Here is a 19948-nt window from a genome sequence, read left to right as displayed (position 1 = left end):
TAACCACTAAGTGCCAGGAACTATGCTAAACAGCTGGCATAGATTCTATCCCACTGAATTCTTAAACTTAAACCTTAAAATAATCTATCTGATTCCAGACATGCTCCAAGGACAAAGAAGAATAAAACAGGCAAAGGGATTGGGGAGAAAGACAAAAGACAGACCACGTGCCCTTTATTCAAAAAGAACGACTCAAATCCTTACTCTCAGTCCATTTAGTCTCTGTTCATAAACAGTCCTAACAAACTCCCCTAGACACCTTCTAAGTCCTTAGCAGGTAAGAGGGAGGCGGGCTGCTATACTCACAGCTCTAAGAAGTGGTAACTGACGAGCAAGAGTCATGAGAAATCAACAATAAGCAGCAAACTCATCTCAGAGATGATGGACGTCTTGAGAACTTTAATGATGAAGCAAAGTGTATTATATACCTTATTAAGCCCTGATAGCAACATTAATAAAACATTTCCATAAAGAATGACTAGATTATACAATAATCCATGGCTGTGAGGGTAACAGTGAGTCCAAAAAAAAAAAAACCCACTGAGATATGTTTAGAATGTTCTACTTAAGAAGGCATGAAAAGGAGTAAGAGAATCATGTGAACCACCCCTGGACAGTTCGCTTGTAAAAGACCCTTAAGACATAGCTGGAGTGTAGCAGGGAGAAGGGCGGTTCCGGCATCAAGCCGCCTGGTACTGAAGTTCTGCTACCCTCTTCCCGTGTGTCTCTGGACAAGCCACACACTTTCCTGTTTAAAAAAATGAGACACTGGCCCAGGTAACCTTTAAAGTCCTTTGCACTTCTGCTTTTAAACACTACAGGGAAGTGTGCACCTATTACCACTTCTCTGAAATTCATGAAAGTCTGACGCCTGGTCAACACTTTCAAGAAGCGGAGTTTTCAAAAGCCACAAAAATGCGCTCAGTTAATATTTACAGAAGGAAGATAACTTTTGTTAACTGGAGAAAAGTCATATTTGCAGGTAAGATACAACAGGACAGACCGGTCTTGCCGGTCTAGAATTAGAATCCCACTTTCACTTGCTTCTTGCAGTTGGAAACTGAGGAGAAAACTATTGCTTTCATTTCTAAGCTATTTTGGGAGAGAAGCTTTTCTCCATATACATGGCAAATATCCAACTGGAACACTCTGTTGCTCTTAACATAGGTATCGCACAGCCTCCTTTGCACGGAAACTTACCTTGTGGGCTGAGCCACAGAAGAACACCCCACCTCCAGAAAGAGCCACCGCAGGAACAAGCAAAAGTGAAAGAACATGTGAGAATAAACGCGCTAAATCAGTATTTACACCAGGGGTTACTGACCAAGTCAAAGCCCAGGTTTAGGCTGTCACTAGCATTAACTTCTTAAACTAGCTGTTCTCACCCCTGACGGCGCGTCAGAGTTACTGGGGTGCCGCTCTCCCCCGAACAGTCAATCCCCTCCTAGCCAGGGGGTCCTTGAATGAGCTGAACGATCAGAATCAGTGAAATTCTCCTTACCCAGTCTGCATCATCCCTGGCAGATTCCATTCCATTAAGAGTCAACCGATTAGTAAGCAGAAAGAGCAATACATTAAAATAAAATTAAAAATCTGATAACCAGCGGCTTAATTCTTTGCTGTACTGAACCATTTAAACCCCATTCTGAATGCAGGGTGGGAAATAAAAAAGAGGCCTTCGATAGGCCTGGAAATGCTCGCAGGAACCTAGGATGATTTTTGAGAGTTGTGAAGCAATGACTTTTTAAACCTGTGTTAGACCCTCTATTCTGCAGATAAACACCATTTAGTCCTGCCCCGCCCTGCCCCCAATCCAACCGACCTTCCCTGCCCCCCCCTTCCCCCCACTTCAGGCAAATCTTCCTGCATCTGTTTTGCTTGGCAACACACACCAGCATTCCAACACAGGCCACCTGGCCACTGAGAGAAGATTGCAACATATTCGGCAAAATAAGAAACCTGTTCAAAAGGAAAAACTATCTGGAGGGAGGGTTCTGGGAGCAAAGATCAGCGGATCGCAGGGCTCCACTTAGTAAGGGAGGCACCTCTGAACCACTTCGCGTCCTGCCCTGACCCTTTCCTGGTTGTAACGTTGAGAGACTGTTCCCAGGCCCGCTCTCTCCAATGAAACTTGACACTCTCCGAGGACTCCACTGGCTTCTCCAAACCCAGAACCTCTGCACAGGCCTTAGTAGGTCAGTTCAAAGAAATGAGGATAAGTGGCTGTGGCCACCTTCTGATGCCCACAGGAAGGACATCAGTACAAAGCACGACATCTGGTATTTCCCTCTGTCTCAATCCACATTATCAGGGAACTTGCCAGTGGCTGAGACAAAGGAGCATCAATTTCCTTAGCAGTGACTTCAGAATTCTCTCCCCGTCTCATGTCTTCTCCATGAACTGAGACTGTGACCGTGTTTCAAGGTCTCAGCCCGTCAAGGAAACACACGATGAACCAGAGGGCAAAACCAATGACCTCAGGAATCAGGGGAAAAGACACAGAAACCCTTGCTCCCGGACGCCACTTCTGAAGGGACTGCCTGTCTCTGAGGCTGAGGCTTGCAGAATAAATGAGCTATTTTAAAAGCTGCATATCTCCTTTGTAGCCCACACATTATTCATCAATGGACAATACGCCTTATAATAAATGCAATCTGCAAATCAGAAGCAGGCTCCCTGGTGCAAACCTGCAAAAATAAATCCACCCACATCCTGCCGTGACACAGGCTGCAGAAAGCATCTTGAAATAACACTTGCTTAAGGAGAATAAATGCTTCCCATTTCCTAGGCACTGCAACATGAACATGACAGTCTAAGTACTAAGGTTTGACAGTCTAAGAATTGAGGTTAGACTAACTCCTGAGAAAAGTGATGACTGTTCCTAGGATCTGGAAGGATAAATGTGTGGAACAGGGACAAGAGCCAGGCCCAGGGCTTGGGCTCTGCCACCCTCTAAGGTGACATTTACGACTACTGTGACCTCGCTCCTCCGACTCTGCAGTCCCCGTACAGGAGTCAGCGTGGGCCATGACGATATAAATGGGATCGCGTCCATCACTGCTGTGCTCACTGCCTGCCAGCCTCGCATCCTCACAGCAGCCTTCTCCCTCCGTGCCATACCCACTCCATCACCACTGGCTTCAAAGCCTACACATCCCACCCCACTGCGCCCATTTTAGCCACGTTCACCTCCACGCTGGACCTCCTACTCTCCCAGCAGGTGCTCAAAGAATAGCTCTGTGGAAGGCAGGCAGGCAGGCAAGGAAGGAATTCATTCAACTCCACATTTGATGGGAAAGAAAGGAATTATTCATGCCAATAACCATACCCCCAAATTCTTCAGCCACATTTCACATTAAAAAACAGTTGGTTTAAACCTGCTAATCATGATCAAGGAAATTCTTGGGCAAATATAGAAACCACATCACTGGTGGTTTCTACCTTCAGTCTTTCAAAATACGGTCCCTCCCACTGACCCACTAGGACAAATCCTAGTCATCTTTCCAGACCCGGTTCCAATCTTCCCTTTGCATGACATCACTCCTGTCCATCAGGACCCATGGTATCCTGTCCTGTGTGTAAGCATGCCTTAATGCTGGAATATAAAAGGTTGGGAAACCTGGTTTGTATCAATAGAACTTTCTGTTCAGTGGACACGACGGCTCAGATGAGGCATGCGTATCCAGCAGAAGCACTGATTTCACGAGAACAGGCACCACGCAAGTGCTGACACCCAGCAAAGGCAGCAGGTGACAGGCTGCTGACAGCACTTCACATGCTGTATATTCAAAAATAATTATTGCACACTTGTGAGATAAAAAGAATATTCTCTGTAAGTGTGAAAATAATGCCCTCCGTTTCCTCATCTTTAAACTGGAAAGGAATTGGGCCACATAATTCCTAAGGAAACTCACAGCTCTAAGTTTATGAATGTAAAATAAAAAATGGCTCCTGCATACATTCGTTGGAGAAGAGTGCCATAACTGCAGAATACAGGAGCATCTCTTGCTAGTATAATTTCACCCTAGGGTGCAGGCAGGCCCTTAGGCAGGCTGGCTGTGTTTATATAAAACTATTTTCATTGCTTTGTCCTTTGCTGCAACATCTGGGCATCCTCACAATATATGCTAACGTGTAGAATATTATGTCAGGATTTAAAAAAACAGTTTCTACTATGATAAGAGATTAAATAAACTTAAATATTAAAATTGCATTAAAATGTTTAAAGTTACACTACAACTTAGTATCTCTTTTTTTAAGTGGAAAAGCATAACTGGTAAGTACATAATGAATACATACTGAGCTTAAGGCACTTTTACTCATGAGAGAGAGAATATAAGGAACCAAGAGCTAGGCTGCTAGCATGCAGTGCTTAACTCAGCCTAACTCCTCAGGAAAGTTAAAGAAAGCTGTTAGTCCTACAACAGAACTCCCGGCCTGAAAAACTCCCCGCTTTGAAGAAGTACTAGGTTCTCTGGTTGGAGCTTAGTATACGTGTTTCAGTATTTCTTTTCCACCTCAACTCTTCTATTCAACTCAATTGGACCACAGCAGCTTTTTTGTCCTCCTTGAACAGTCAAATACCCAGTCGTGTATTTTAAAAGAAAATGAAAAAAAAAAACCTCAACAAGTATGATTATGAAGCTTTAAAAAGTCTCTCAAGGAAGTGGATGAGTTATGACATATGTGGGTCATGAAATATATTTTAAAAGTCTGTCAGTTCTGGATTGACCCACAGAGTAGGAAAGAGAAACTGTAAATCTATCAAACTATCTGAATCATCAAATACGGAACGATAACCCCTACCCCATCCCAGCCCCCAAGAAAGAGGTAAACAACATAAGAAAAGAGGACGGATTGAAAGCAGATTCCTCAGAGTTATTACATGAGGGAAGTAAATGCCACCTGACTTACCTTGATCTATAAAAATTAAGTCCCAAATTAAGTCCCAAAAGAAGGCTGTGTAAATTCTGAAAGGCAGATTTGCTTGGGGAAGCACTGCTCTTTTCCTCCCCGGAGGAATTTCCTCACTTTCTGCTTACCAAGTACAGGGAACAATACCTAACACTAAAACAAACACAGAGTTTTTCAAAGAATAGGTAGTTGGGGCAGCCACCTAAAGGAACCAATACAAAGTATTTGTGACATTAAGCGTGGCCACAACAGTCAACCCAGAGAAGGCAGGCAGGGTCCCTTCCAACTCAATTTACGTTACTTTGATTTCATTTTATGACCTCTCCCTTCACATGAAGCACTCTATTCAAAAGTGTCAGAACAGTTCTTGGTTCTAAAATGATCAGGGATTAAAAAGCAGGCTTCTTGAAATTCAATCTACTTCATCCTCCACCCTGAAAGCTAAACTTCCTGTTAAAACGTGGTGACGCCTAGAGACCACCGAGGTGTCAATCCAGGACACAGCACAGAATAGGCAGGACACTGACAACTTCATGCGGGCCCACTAATGCAGGCCACCTGTGTCACTGACTGACTTTCTTATATTCCCTCTGCATCCCCATTTTCCCAAGTAAGCTGTAACAAAAAAATAAATAAGTAAACAAGAGATTTAAAAAGGAAAACCCATTGGGAACATCATACGTCCGTGATGCATACTGAGTCAAGATAATTTCTAAAAATCTTTCCATGATCTCCATCTACCCAGAAAACTCACCAAGCTCTTGCAATACATATTTTAGCTAATATTTTCAACACTCTATCCTTTTAGCCCTTTTTCATCTTTAAACTGGAGCTGGGTCTACATCGCGGGTGGACGGTCTTGGCGTCCTCTCTTGTGTAGGACATGGAATATTATGCTGCCGGGTATGAATCAAGGGAACTGGATGATCGCAGACAGGATACTAAACCTCTCAATAATCACCAGCCGATTCTGGATTGGGTTTCCCGAGCTTCTTGTGGCATTTAGAGTGGAAACTCAGATATTCTGGTATTCGAGCATTCAATCAACAATTTCAACACCTTCCATGAATTTCCAGCTTTTTCCTCATTTTTGCAAATGTCTTGGTAGTATCATTAGGAGTTAAAAAAGGTCAGTATATTTAGGCATTCAACCATCTCTCCAGTAATAATATGCAGTTAATTAGTTTTATTAAAAAATCTGCTTATAGACTACCATTTAGATTAGCCTCAATTAATTTTAAACTATCAACTATACAGAGACAGCCAAGATTTATTAAATTTAAGATAATTCTTACATGGAGTAAATTTCTTCTGGTATCGTGAACTTTTATGTAGAGATAACAATTTTCTTATTAGCACATGTTATAAAACCGTAGTTTTATTTCAGTGCCAAGGAACTCTGCTTCCAAGCTTAGCCAAGAGAAGCAGCTGCAGCATTTATGAAAACCCTCTAAAAGTCACTATCTAATAAGGCCTATCCCCAAATTCTGTCCTCATTTGTAAACCACATAACGTGAAAATTTTGTACAGATAACATTAGATTGCTGCTCAAAAGCCACAGCCCATAAGAAGGAAAAGTAAACAACTGGAAACATGGCGTGGAAAAAACTATATATATATATGTGTGTGTGTGTGTATATATATAACCAAAATGGCATGGTAAACAAATAATGTGTCTGAAATGCCAGCAGAAATAACTATTTTTAAGTTTCAAAATTCAATAGCGCATATACAACTAAAGGTCCTGTTCTACGACGCACAGCTCACGAATCAATTGAAGTCTTTTCAAGGGCCGCATCGTCGCAGGGCAATGTTAAGGCTCTGTGATGCTGATTATCCGAGGGGCAAATACTCAGGAAAGATGAGATGACGGCAGAAAGGAGATCAAAGCCCGTTACTGAAGTAAACATTTCCAGGTATGCCTTAAATTCATGTTGCCTTGTGTCTAATACCCTGTGATCAAAAACCGACTGTTCACCGTTAACCTAATTACCTTCCTTGGAGAATGATTTGTACATTACAGAGACTTGGGTAAGAAGGGAATAAACAACATAACACCTCATTTAAACCTCACGGTAAACCTGTGAGTTGGACGTTTTTAGCCTCCTCTTTCACTGACGAGAGAGAACGCACAGAGAGGGAGTCTTAACTCCCCCGGGATACGTCAGGAATCTGCACTGTCCAGTCCATTAGGCCAGCGCTCCAAGGCACCAAATGGAGTGGCCATCTGCAAAATGCTCAGCATTAAGACGTCACATCACAGAACGCATTAAACTGCATTTTGGCTACACAGGCTTCTAAACTGTGCAAAGATATACATATGTTTTAAATTCCTATTCTGTATATACGCAAAATGATAGAATGGGATACTGTCATGAGTTATCACACCGAATGATAGCATCACATACCTTGGTTGGAAACAGTAAAGTAACACTATTTCACGTGATGGTTGGGAGTTGTCACCTGCAAGCCCTATGTGTTTGTGTGTATACAAACCTACTGATGTCATCACCTACACTTTCCAAAACATCTGTCTAAGTTGAAATTTCAAGTTCCAGAATATTGGAATGTGCCCGTACAGAACCACATTAAGAGAGACAGCCAAGAAGAAAAAGTTTACAGAATCCAATCAGAGGCCAGGTCAATGAAAGGAATACTAGCTTTTTTTATCCACCACATTGTTGTGGTGGTGCTTTTAAATAAAGGGGTGGTTTATACCTATTTTCCTAGAGTTATTTTTTAAGGTAAAAAAGAGACAACAACTAATACTAATTTCCAAATTGTTCTGTATAGTCAAATCACCTTCTCTGAAAGAGATTCAAACTAAAATTCCCCCCCAAACAAAAATAGTTTGGGTATTCCCTTGTCGTTCAGTGAAATGGATTTTAATTTTAATCACAGAAGACTACCATGCTACTTCTGGGAAGTGTAAGTCCATGGAGAGGGCACGAGGAAAATTCAGAGAATCTGGGACGAAGGAAAGAAGGCACACTCCTTCCCTGTAGTGTATGTAGTGGGTGTCAGAATACGTGGTTTTTGCCCCCGCCGTGGGCCCTTCTAACTCTGTTTACATTATGAATTTTGTATCAGCAAGAAACTGAGATAGTCCCAGAAACTTTCCAAGGACCCAGTGTAACGTGGGATTAGAAAACCGGCATGACAGCATGGTGAAAGGGGACACAAACGCCTGGTAAACAGTGATCCCACTTCCTCAAAATAACTGTCATGCAGTTAAGAAGCTCATAACCAAACCAAGGAACCCAAAAAACTAATTTAAGAAAATAACTAAATTATTCGTAAATGACCATTAAAAATGCTACAAACTGGACTGATGAGTTGTAAGAATTCTGAAATATTACAGCTGATTATAACTGATAACTCTAAAAAGCAATTCTACTTTACAGAGGTGTCAGACCAGGTAGAAAATCAGTGATCACATGGGGTCCCAGGAACCTGATCAGCATTTTTTAGAATCACGTTGCATTTTAGATTTATTCACGACAGTCATGACAGGACGTTTGGGAGGCACAGAGAAAATTTCTCAACAAGGTAACCTTGTAATAAAGTCTAAGGCATAGATCATGACATATGAACACATTCACAAAAAGAATCTTGAACGGTTTTCTCCGAGAAAGATTTTTGACATCAGTCAAAAACCACACTGTAATCGATTTTTCACGTAAACTAGTAATGAAATGCCCTTCTGTACAGAGCAGCAGATATTTGAAACGTCAAAAAAGCTTGGTGGCAGCCAGACTGTAGACGCCCAAGTGAATGTTTTCCCTCAAGATAAATAAGGCTGTGGCAGCTGCCGTCTACACTCACCACCCCTGCCCATATGAAACACGTACAAAGTGTTGAATGGAACAGACGGTTTTGTTATGAGACAAGTTTTGTTTTTGCCTCTTGAAGAAACAAGTTTTCTCTTAAAGAAAACTAGCTTCCTACCAACCATTTACAAATTTCTGTAAGTGTACAAAAATACAAATACGGAAATAAAAACTACTGTGCACAAATGGAACTTACTTTCCAAGAAAAGCTCTTGATTCTAGAACTTGCATTTCCAAATTCGAAGAAGTTCATTTTCCACTCTAATAGCCCTTGCAAGTTAGAATGGTCCTGGCATGTAAATTGGTATGTTCTATTTGTTTTTTAATCTCATGAGAAACTTCAAGCCAAATGAGACTGGAATTATATAAATGTGTTTGCCCTCAACATCTAACTGCAAAACCATTTAAATTCTGATAACTGAACAGTTGTCAAAACTTTAGGAAATGCATTTCGTCAATCTTCATGTGGTAGGTGGTCCAAATTCAGCATGGAACTGTGCTGCCCATTGAAGCCTACACCTGTTGTGATGGTACTTTCTTGAGTTGAAGGATAGAAGCTATTATCAAAATTTTATTGAAATTTGTACCACTGTATAAAAACGGTATTGGTTCAGACCAAGACAATGTGCTCAGATATTTCCTAATAGAAGGGCTAGAGATAATAAAAGGGTTTATAGAAGGGAAAAGAAGAAGGAACAGTTATATAACACCAAGAAAAATATAATATTTGCATTTAGCTCCTGATTACGCTTTCAAAATGGTGAAAACCAATGATGGAGCAGTGATGAAACTTACTCAAGTGGTGCAAAATATTTCTCAACACAAAAGGCGATACGATTCCACAGTCATACTCAGTCATCCACTTTGGAAAGTCACCATTCGCAACTGAAACCCAAACAAAAAGTCTCCTAGACATTTCATTGTTGTATCCTCAAAACCAGCAATCACAGGAAATTCAAGGGAAAAAACCCAATTCAAAATATAAGGAGCTTGTCCTTTAAAAAAAAGCACTCAATGGCTAGTGACTACTAGTAAAAGAAAGCTAACTGATGAAACTTTTCATCCCACGACAAACGATGAAAGCTGCAGTCATCATTTGCCATGGTAGAGTTAGCAGCTGTCTTTCCGTGCTCCATTTCACTGAAAGGGAGACAGCACGAACACAGGAGCAATAAAGGCCAAAATCTGTTGCAGGGCGCCGTTTCCACAGCTGGAGACCGGGCACTTACTATTCTATATACAGCAGTCCAGCTTAGACACTCAAGTGGGCCGTGTTAAATTGCAGGGCTGTGCAATCTGACCATTAACAAGTCCCCAATCAGTTTCGCCTTGTCTTGGCCCATAAGCCAATCTGCTTCAAAAACACATTTCCTCCTGTCCCACGAGTGTGACTACGCTTGTTCAGTATTACTTAATGGGACAAAAAAACAAAGACGATACATTATATAACAAGGGCTGGCCCTCTACAGCTAAAGGCCATTAGGAAGAACTGGTCCAACTTGACATAACACTCAATTATTAAGAAACTAGACAAGTTTAGCGTGAGATCCTCTCACCTTCATTAGAACTGATTATTTTTTAAAGGCGTGTGTTGTCACAGGCTGTATCTGCAAGCGGTTTTTAAATGCACTTCCATCGTCAACACGTTGGGGCACTGCAGATTAACTTAAAAGTAATACATTTAAAAAATTCTTTTATTCAGAAGGGACGAAAGGGGTGGGAAGGGGTTGTCTGGATTTTTCAAAACAGAGTTATTTGACTTTGAGGATATTTGCTAAAACGCTAATTAGTTTCATGGACCTCTACCAAAGGCTGGACCACAAATCATGGTCCCAGAAGCCGGCCAAACATTAAGTTACACTGACCCGAAACAGGGAAACTCCCAGGAGGGAGGAGGATGGAGTTTATTTTAATGACACTGGAGAATAAGCTTGCTGGGTTTGAATCAGTCCCTACCAACCGGCCGGCACATGGAAACGCGCGCTCACTTACCGAGGCGCAGGCTCCCGTGGAACCAGGGCTGGCAGCATTATTCTCCTCGGGACTCAGAGGGGCTTCCTCTGGCCCCCGAGTCACAAGAATTCTGAAATGCTGTTGCCCCGCATTTTGATCTTGCCTGATCTTAAACGTGCAGCCCTGACCCTGTGGCGTCCTTTCCACGGAGTTGGTCCTGTGGATTTCGGGAGCCACCCTGCGGCCCCGAGGTGGTGTCTCCAGGTGTCCGCGCTCTTCCGTGGGGCTCCCATGCTCGGCCCGGGGCTGCGTGGGGTATGAAGTGCTCCTCTCCAGACGAATGCGGGGATACCTCACCAACCTGTCCCCCTTGGTGCCAGTGAACCCGAAGTTGAAGTCACCGGCCAGCCCTGGCGTGCCGGCTTGCGGCTGCTGCAACTGGAAGACAAAGCACCGCTTCCCGGAACTTCCAGAAGCATCTGGAACATGCTGCAGGGACCAGCGCCTGGGCTCCGGCGCCGATGGGCCGCTCTGGCCGTCGGCCCCGAAGGGCGTCAGCCTCACCTGTCGCACGTCTGCACTGGAGGCGCGGTGCTGGATGCGGAGCCTGCCGCCGCCCTCCCGGCCCCCGACGGCCAAGGGCTCGGCCTCCTTGAGGCGGTCGGGGGCTACAGGGCCCGGCACTTGGCGGCCACACATACCATTGACCTGCGGGCCCAGAACCCTTGCCGCTCTGGGAGGGGAGCTCTCGGGACTCCCGGGCTCCGGGGGCTCTGGACAGCCGCCCCGAGGCACCGAGCCCGCGTCGCCGTCCAGGGCCTCGGGCGGCCCGCACCCGTCCGGGGCCCCGTCGGCCGCCTTGCGCTGCAGCGAGATCTGCACGGATGAGCTCCGGGTGGGCCGCGCGTCGAAGGGGCTCAGGAGCTGTGGGATGAACATGGACGTGCTGCGCTTGAGCGCGCCCATGCCTCCCTGCAGGCCGCCTCCGCCGTCCTCTGCTCCATTCGGGGTGAAGGGGTGAGGGCCGCTCCGCCGCGGGAGCGTGTGGAATGCCATGAAAAAGTCGTCTTCTCTCTCCTGGTCTAGAATCTCTGATTCAGGGGCTGTGTTGCTGCGACCTGAGCCAAAATGAAACCGAAGCCGATGGGCCATGGTGCCCAGAGGGCCAGGGAGGGAGAGGACGAGCGTCAACAAGAAGCCTGGTGCTGCCAGAAGTCAAAAACCAAAGTCACAAACTCCAAGAAAAAGTGTCCCATCTGCCAAACCGTTAGCACTGCAGCACCAAGAGCGACAGATAGCAGAAATAACCCAAGTGGCAAGCGGCATTCCAGGCATGATTGGATAAGAGCAAAAAGCTCTCATCCACACTGTGACAGAGGGTAGGATGGCCAGAACCACATGACTGCGGTCTCCCCCTCCAATGCCAGCTTGTGGACTTAGTGGAGTTTTCCCCCCTCTCGCTCTCAATTTTTTTTTTTTTTTTTAAACAGCAAGAGCCTGAAACAGCACCTTCCCAGCTGCTGCTTTTCCATCAGACAGGAGTGGCCCCAGCAGGGAGCTCTCACAGCTGACTAAGGCAGCAAACACACTCCAAGCCATGCTGCTATAAATCTAACCGCACGGCGCTCACCGGACAGTTCTTTCCGAACCAAGCAGGGCACCGCGACTCTCTCTAACCAATGTGAGAGAAACCTGGCATCCAACACAGAAGCACACGCAGTATATCCGCCCACTTCCCCACCGAACCAGATAACGACAAGCAAAAATGCCATGGCCGCTGGAAGGCTCTTTCACGAGCAATCGGATGTGATGTTCCCCTGTTATTTCTGATGTCATCACACTACCATGATGGAATGCAGACTAACAAAATGTACTATAAATACGATCACACGCCCCACAGGATGAGTGTCCCTTTAACACGAAATAATTAGACCATGATCTACAAGTAACAAAACAGCTAAATGGAGGGGGGTACAACTTACAACACTGCCCGTTAAGGTCTGCCTCTGGCTACTACAACATTTTTCATTTAAAAAATGGGGGGGGGGGGAGACGCAATCTCATACGTAATATGATTCTCAGACATGGCGGTACCAGAGGAAAGGAGCTCAGCTGGAGAAAACATTCTCTCCCCTATGCCAGACAGGAGAAAAAACAACCACCCTTGTGCCACCACCGCACCCCCCCCCCCCGAAAGAAAGGGAAAGGAAAGTTGAAGAAGGGTGGGCATGTGGTTTCGGTAATAAATTAACTTAAATACCATGCAGAAGAAAGGCTGCCTGGAGCTGACTGTTTTCCGGTAAGAAGTCAGCATTATCACCCCAGTTGGGATACAAACATAGAATCTTGCTGTTTTTGAAGGGCCAAAAAGGACCTAAGCAATAAAAGTGAAAGTCCACGTTCAAAAAGCTGTCATCGGATTTGTAGCTAACTTGGACTATATTCTGTGTGTTTTAAACATACTCTTTTCCATGATCCAGAAACATCAGTTATTTAACAAAGAGGTTTATTTAGGAGGGAGTAAAAAATAGGGGGTGGGGGGTGGAACACCAAGCTGCAAAGAGTGACAAAAAGTTTATTTTAAAATCCGCAAAGCATGACTGTGTCAACAGCTCTGGAGTCCAGGGTGTGGAGCATTAACCTGTGTTTACATACATCCAAATCTGTTTTCTAAAGGCATGTGTTTTAAATGCCAAAAATGATCTCTATGAGAGAAGTGGAAGCCAGTTTGTTTAATGCGAAAACCGCCTTAGCACCACTACAGTCAACTACGGTCACGGATAGTCTTAGCTGGGTTAAGAGCCAACAAAGAAAAAACCACTGCCAGCAGCATTCACTTCATAGTAACAACACTGCAGATGGCCTGGGGCAAAGCTAGGTACATAAAACACCATTTTTCAGATAAAGTTTGTATTCAAATGGGATTTCTTAGAGCTCTGCATAGATTCAAAGCCCTTTTGGGCTTGGAAGTATAGTTTAGGGCTCACGGCAAGGTCATCTCAACAACAGTCATTCTTTTAGATATTGGAAAACAAAATTTTTTACAGTGAATTTCCTTTAATAGAAGAAAAATAATGAGTTAAAGCCCATCTGACAAGAGGCAGTTTTTCCTCAAAGTTGACCATTTCTTCACCTTGAAGTGTTATTATGCTCAATAAATGAGAGAGTAAGGATTAGTCTTGTGGCTGCATCTACGTCTCCAGGGACTTACTGTTACTCTGCTGAACATTGCTGAATTCAGTGTTTGCTGGATGAAAGATGGAGTGCTAAGAACTGCACCCTCAAGCAGAATTTCTCATTCGATTTAACAAGAAAATAACTGCATACACAAAGCAAAAGTGATTTTAGCTACTCAGTACTACTAAGTATCACCTAAGGTACAAAATGTCCAGTTCAATGCAACCACCGAGAATCCATATATTTTACTAGAAAAGCTATCAGGATGGTGGGCCAGCATCTGTTGGCTTTCTAATTTGGAGAGTAACACAAGGCATAGGAGATCAAATATACTCCCAAATTCCCAAAGGGTTAAAGGCCTGGCTAGTCACCACCACTGGCCTGAGACTTCGGAGACCAGCAGTTACATAACTACATGAGGGCTCTAGACCTCAGTTCTCTTTCTTCATTTGCAAGGACAGAGAATTAAATGAGTTAACATTATAAGGCTCCTCCAGACCAAATATTCTATTAAACTCAAGCTATTCAAAAACTTGTAAGTTTCAGTTGAATTCTGCAGAAAGAAGGGTCCATAAGAACATTTCTTTGAAGCAAATAATATACGGTTGGACCCTCCGTATCTGCGGGTTCCGCATTCATGTATTCAACCAACTCGAATCAAAAATATTCAGGGGAAAAAAATTCCAGCAAGTTCCAAAAAGCAAAACTTGAATTTGCCTCATACAGGCAACTATTTACATAGCATTTACATTGTATTGCGTATCGTAAGTAATCTAGAGATAAATTTCAAGTATACAGGAGAATGCGTTTAGGTTACATGCAAATATTTCGCCATTTTATATTAGAGACTTCCGCACCCTTGGATTTTGGTATCTGCAGGGGTCCTGGAACCAATCCCCCCATGGATACTGAGGGACGACCGTACATAAGTTTCAGGGAAAGCAAATCTGAGTATGACTGACTCCACTGAGTTATAATACCACTTCTGAGAGCACCTTAAAACGTTATACATATCATAATAATATTCATTTTCATAGTTGGAACGCTTGGCTCATAGGTATCTGATGTATACATTCTAGGGAGTTAAATCCGGCAAAGTGCTTTAAGCCAGATTTGCTTCTGAAACTCCATTTCTAAAATGAAATGTAAGTTCTATCAGTTACATACGTACACACAGGTATACCTACTTACCTATCAATCTATATAAAATGTATGTACCAGTTTTATGCCTCAGGCATATTTCTGGTTCTTTGAAGTTACTATCTATGAATTTCCCTCGAGAAAGTCCCACTTTTAAAAAACAGCTTAATTGTACCTCCTAAATATAGATTCACTTTTTGCTATATACTGTTAATTAGAGTTTTGTTTTCCCAGAGAGATTCATTACTGAACATGTCACAGTCACATGGTCTGGCTTATACATAAAAACCCTGAAAGGTTCATTTACGTGAGTAATGGTGGCGACAGATTTGCCTATCGTTTGTATCCCCAGAAGAAGAGCATAAATACATGGTTTGATAAATCACCAGTGTGACTTTCACAAATATTAACTACGATACAAACATACACATACACAAATTAATTGTCCTACCCATGTAAAAATGTTTGAATTATGAACATTGAACTAGTAATGGGACAAAAATGGTCTTATTGAGGGACATGTATACTGGCAGAAGTACAACATAAATACAGGTTTTTAAAAGATGCTGCTCTAAAAATTCAGGTTTTGAAAAAATGAAGCAAAAATTAAAAATTGGGACCCACTTACCAGTCTGTTTTCATCAAATACTTCAAACAAGAGTCTGTGATTAGATGGGTTTACCTATGAGGGACAGAAATAATATTTTTTAAATGGGCAGAAATAATTCAAGGAATGAAATAAGAGACTGAAAGAATAAAATGCTTTATAACACACCCAAATAAATTGTGTAATATAAACAATTAACCTGCTCTTTCATCAACTAAATCAAGTTTTCTATTATTGATTTCTATTATTATTCTATGTCTAATATTTAGACATATCAGAAGAATAGAACGCTTAATTTTAAGCTGCTTTTCTAACATAAGAAAGGATAATTCTAAGTAGTTTTTAACAGTTGCTAAATCTCCCCTAAAAAGGCATCCTCGTGCCTGTACACCAAAGGCTACATCCTCGCAAAGGTCTACGCCTGAGGAAATTTCTTAGGCCTAATAATAAAAGCAATGATAAAAAATAATGAAGAAAATAGTAAAAAGTGGCTCTTTACCATTGTACGAGTACTTTTTAGGCACTATCTCCTTTATTAAATATCAAAACCACATGATCTCGTTTATCTCAAAGCAGCCCTATGATGTATAACTGTCACCCCAATTTTACAAATGAGGAGCTGAGCCCAGCAGGGGAAAGTAACTTGCCCAGGAGCTGGTTATGCAGGGCAACCAGGAACCCCACCAGGTCTGGCCTGCGAGTCTCCAGAGCCCATGGTTCGAGCCATTAGAGAGACAAAGAAATAAAAGATGGCCCCTCTTCCAGCAACTGTGGGGTCAATGTCAGAGATACTGGGCTTTCGATGTCTTTTTGCTTCTTTCTGTCTCTTTACCCAAACCTCACTGAAATGGCAGAAATCATCCTTCGGACTCAAGTGTTCAATGTCACTTAGTTAAGGACCAACCATGTGTGGGACATGGTGGGAAGTGTTCTCATTTCTATCATTGTACGTAAATCCTGGAACACAACCTTACCAAGTGAGGATTCCTCTCTCCTAGTGAGAGACAAGGAGCCTGTGGGGAGTGCGAGTCCTTGGGGGGGGCCATCTCCAGGGTTGGAAAGGATGTAAGTGGTAGGACCCAGGTCCACCATCACTACGTAGAGGGAGGGAGAAGGGAATGAAATAACATTTGATGGTACAGAGAACACGACTTGTGCTTCTGACCCCTTGGCTTGCTCTTAGCCTAGTGATGGAGCAGGCAGGTGGGCAGGGGGCTTAGTGTCTGTTTGAAAGCTCAGTGAAGGGTTGTACTGCTGACCAGTACATCCACAGGCTGTTGCAGAAGCCGGCATACAGTAAGCACTCAATAAAGATTTGTGCAATGAATACAACAAAAATGTTTTTTTAAATGCCCCCCCCCCAAAAATAGAGTTTACATATATTTAGAGCTTATATAAGTTGAAAAAAACCTTGGATGTACTAAAATTTACAGAAATGTGGCCAAGGTGTTAAACTGAAAGAAGTCTAAGTAATTTGGAGTATTACAAGTGGAAAGCTGTATCTGAGAGTTAGCTACGGGCCAATAATATCTATCTGCCCCCATTACTTTTTCAGTCCTTCATGAAGTAATTTAAAATACATCTGGTAGAGGCTACACATAGGATCTCACCAAGCATTAAAATATCCATGCCATATTTTAGCTCTGAACATAATAGAAAACAGATGTCGTATATGGCGATCTAAGTTCGGAGCACATAAGACACCATTGTGATTGAAAGGAAGAAATCAGGACCAATTATAACGAGTCTAATGGTAATATTGTTCTTTGGAAAGCTACACGAATCAGAAGATCTTATTTAGAGCATTTCTGGAAGTAGAGTAGTTTTTAATATCACAACTATACAGATGATAAAAATTAATTCATCCTGGGCTTCCCTGGTGGCGCGGTGGTTGAGAGTCCGCCTGCCAATGCAGGGGACATGGGTTCGTGCCCCGGTCTGGGAGGGTCCCACATGCCGCTGGGCCCGTGGGCCGTGGCCGCTGAGCCTGCGCATCCGGAGCCTGCGCGTCCGGAGCCTGTGCTCTGCAACGGGAGAGGCCACAGCAGTGAGAGGCCCGCGTACCGCAAAAAAAAAAAAAAAAAAAAAAAAAAAATTAATTCATCCTGAAGAGGAAAAAACCCTCTTTTCCATTAAATACCTGAGCAGCTTAATATTTTCAAAATTTCAGTACAAAAAAAAAGCAACTGCAAAAATTCACTGAATAGTACAGTCTCCATTAATTCACAGAATTCAGTCTCTCTACACATAGCTCTTCTAGATATTAAATATAAAAGGTTGAGGAAATCTACCTAATTTGGTGATATTTAAACTCCAGAAGTAGTTTTATATTACACACAAACTCACACTGAATCTTTGAATTGTAAAAATTTTCTTTCCTAATTGGAACATGATTGGCAACCTTTAGGCTTCTTTTTAATCATGTCGCTTCTACTGGGTTCGTGTCTCATAGAAATAAATAAGCTCTTGTTTTAATTATATTTTACCTTATTTTTTTTTAAAGAAAAACTTGCATAGAAAAGCTAAAATATGGTATTTGGATGACTTTCTTTTTGTTTCCCTCAAACATCCCAAAATGAAACAAGTCCAGATTTTGTTACCACTAGTCACAGTCTCTGAAAATTTGGGGCACATTAGGAAGCTACCCAACCATTTCTCCTCTTAAAAGGAATTTCATAATAAAAATTTAACAGATGTCACTCAATGTGAGTCTGTTGTGATAATAGATCAATCTAGTTATCAATAACAATTATTACCCCCCCCCAAAAAAGAAAAACTTACTCTAAAATAAAATTCTTCATTCCACTTTGGGTTCAGCGTCTGGAAGAGAAATCATCTTGTAATTTATTTTACAGTCTTTTGAAACATTAACAGTTACTAGTACAGTGCAGTCCACACAGTTGCTTAAACTTTTTCTTTCTCCCCCACTAAAAACACAGCTAAGAGATTTTCAAAATGGCAATAGAGGAAGCATTTAGTCAATTATCTGAGACTATTCTATCAATCAAACTAGATGGGGATGGGATGTATTTATGAAACAGATGATTCACAGGTAAGAAACCATAAATGTCATGCTATCAACCAGAAGGAATAATGTCAGGGACCTAACAAAGAGCCATCATCGTGAAAACAAAGATATTCTTCAAGAAATTAACACTGATATGATGATTCTATCAAGAAGGAAATGACCTTTGCTTATTTCCCTCAACCTGCTACAAATCTGTCTTGGAGAGCAAAGAAGCAGGTGGCAGGAGGGTGACAGTGTTCACTATTTATACAAAAACTGAAATCTGAAGACTATTTTATAAAGAACAATACTGATGATCAGATTATATAACATGAAAAAACTCTGCCAGTTATAAACCAAAAGTGAACTCTTTTCCCCCCAAATAACCAGGTTTAAAAATATTCATCTACCTATCCTCCAATCCTCCTCTCTACCCATCCACACCCATCCATCCACCCATGTCCACATCAATCCATATAAATATACATCTCACAAGGACATGGAGATACTTTTGTCCTCAGCTTGGATAAAAGATGGACTACCAAAACAGCCTTCGAAACTAAGATGAAACATACTATGGGAGAATACATTTACACATGTGTTTGTGCATTTGGACATGCATCACACTCTGCAATAAACACGTCTCTCAAAAATTCTATGTAAAAATTTGAGACTGAAAAATCACCACCTCACCAAGCACTACAGATATTTTAAACGTAGAATGCTATTTGTCTTTATCAATCTATTTCCTTTAAAAACTAGTGCAGGAAGCAGCAGCAAAAGAAAAGCCACACAAAGCACCATAAAAAAATAAACTGAATTTGTAAAACACTGAACTGGCATTAAAGAAAAAAAAAAATCAGCAATTTCCCCACCCACAACTCAACGGGGCGTTTAACCCTAAATCAAGGGGTTTCACACTTCTAGCTGTGAATCGAGCAGGGGATGGTAACGAGTGAGAGGGCTGGGGGGAGGACGGAGGAGAGGTGGGAGCAGGCCCAGGTCCGCCACGGGCTGCAGCCGGTCCGGAGCCCAGCTTCAGGGAAATGCAGAGGGGGAGAGGCAAAGGACAGGTGAGGGAAGGAAACACACAGGTGAGACCACAACACGCATGAAGGACCAGGCACCCGGCCACGAGGAGAGGACGATGAAAACAGTTCTTAAACCCCGGGCGCAGCACAGAAATACTAACCAGGAGGCTGGCTGCCGAATGAGGCAGACAGCGCAGCCCCGGCTACGGAGCGACACCCTCTACCGCGGAGCGGAGGGAGGAGGACCTCCCCTCGGAAGGAAACACATTTCAGTATCCCCGATCGCCGG

The 19948-nt window shown here is 42.7% G+C and overlaps 1 protein-coding gene across 8 annotated transcripts in view; it reads right to left on the bottom strand.

The window, feature by feature from the left end:
- NEDD4L (NEDD4 like E3 ubiquitin protein ligase) overlaps positions 1–19948 on the bottom strand; it is a 384213-nt gene that overhangs the window by 128109 nt on the left and 236156 nt on the right. For all 8 annotated transcript variants that reach the window (XM_060029135.1, XM_060029129.1, XM_060029131.1 and 5 more), the window contains 2 exons: positions 18403–18441; positions 15643–15696 (listed from right to left, as the gene is read on the bottom strand). Coding sequence is in view for 6 of the 8 variants with exons in the window: in XM_060029129.1 (XP_059885112.1) it covers positions 15643–15696; positions 18403–18441 (93 nt within the window). In the remaining 2 variants the exon portion in view is untranslated. The remainder of the gene's footprint in view (positions 1–15642; positions 15697–18402; positions 18442–19948) is intronic.

The sequence above is a fragment of the Delphinus delphis genome, chromosome 13, assembly GCF_949987515.2.
Source record: "Delphinus delphis chromosome 13, mDelDel1.2, whole genome shotgun sequence".
Lineage (NCBI taxonomy): Eukaryota > Metazoa > Chordata > Mammalia > Artiodactyla > Delphinidae > Delphinus > Delphinus delphis.
Note: the sequence above shows the minus strand (reverse complement) of the source record. Positions and strands in the feature narration are given on the sequence as shown.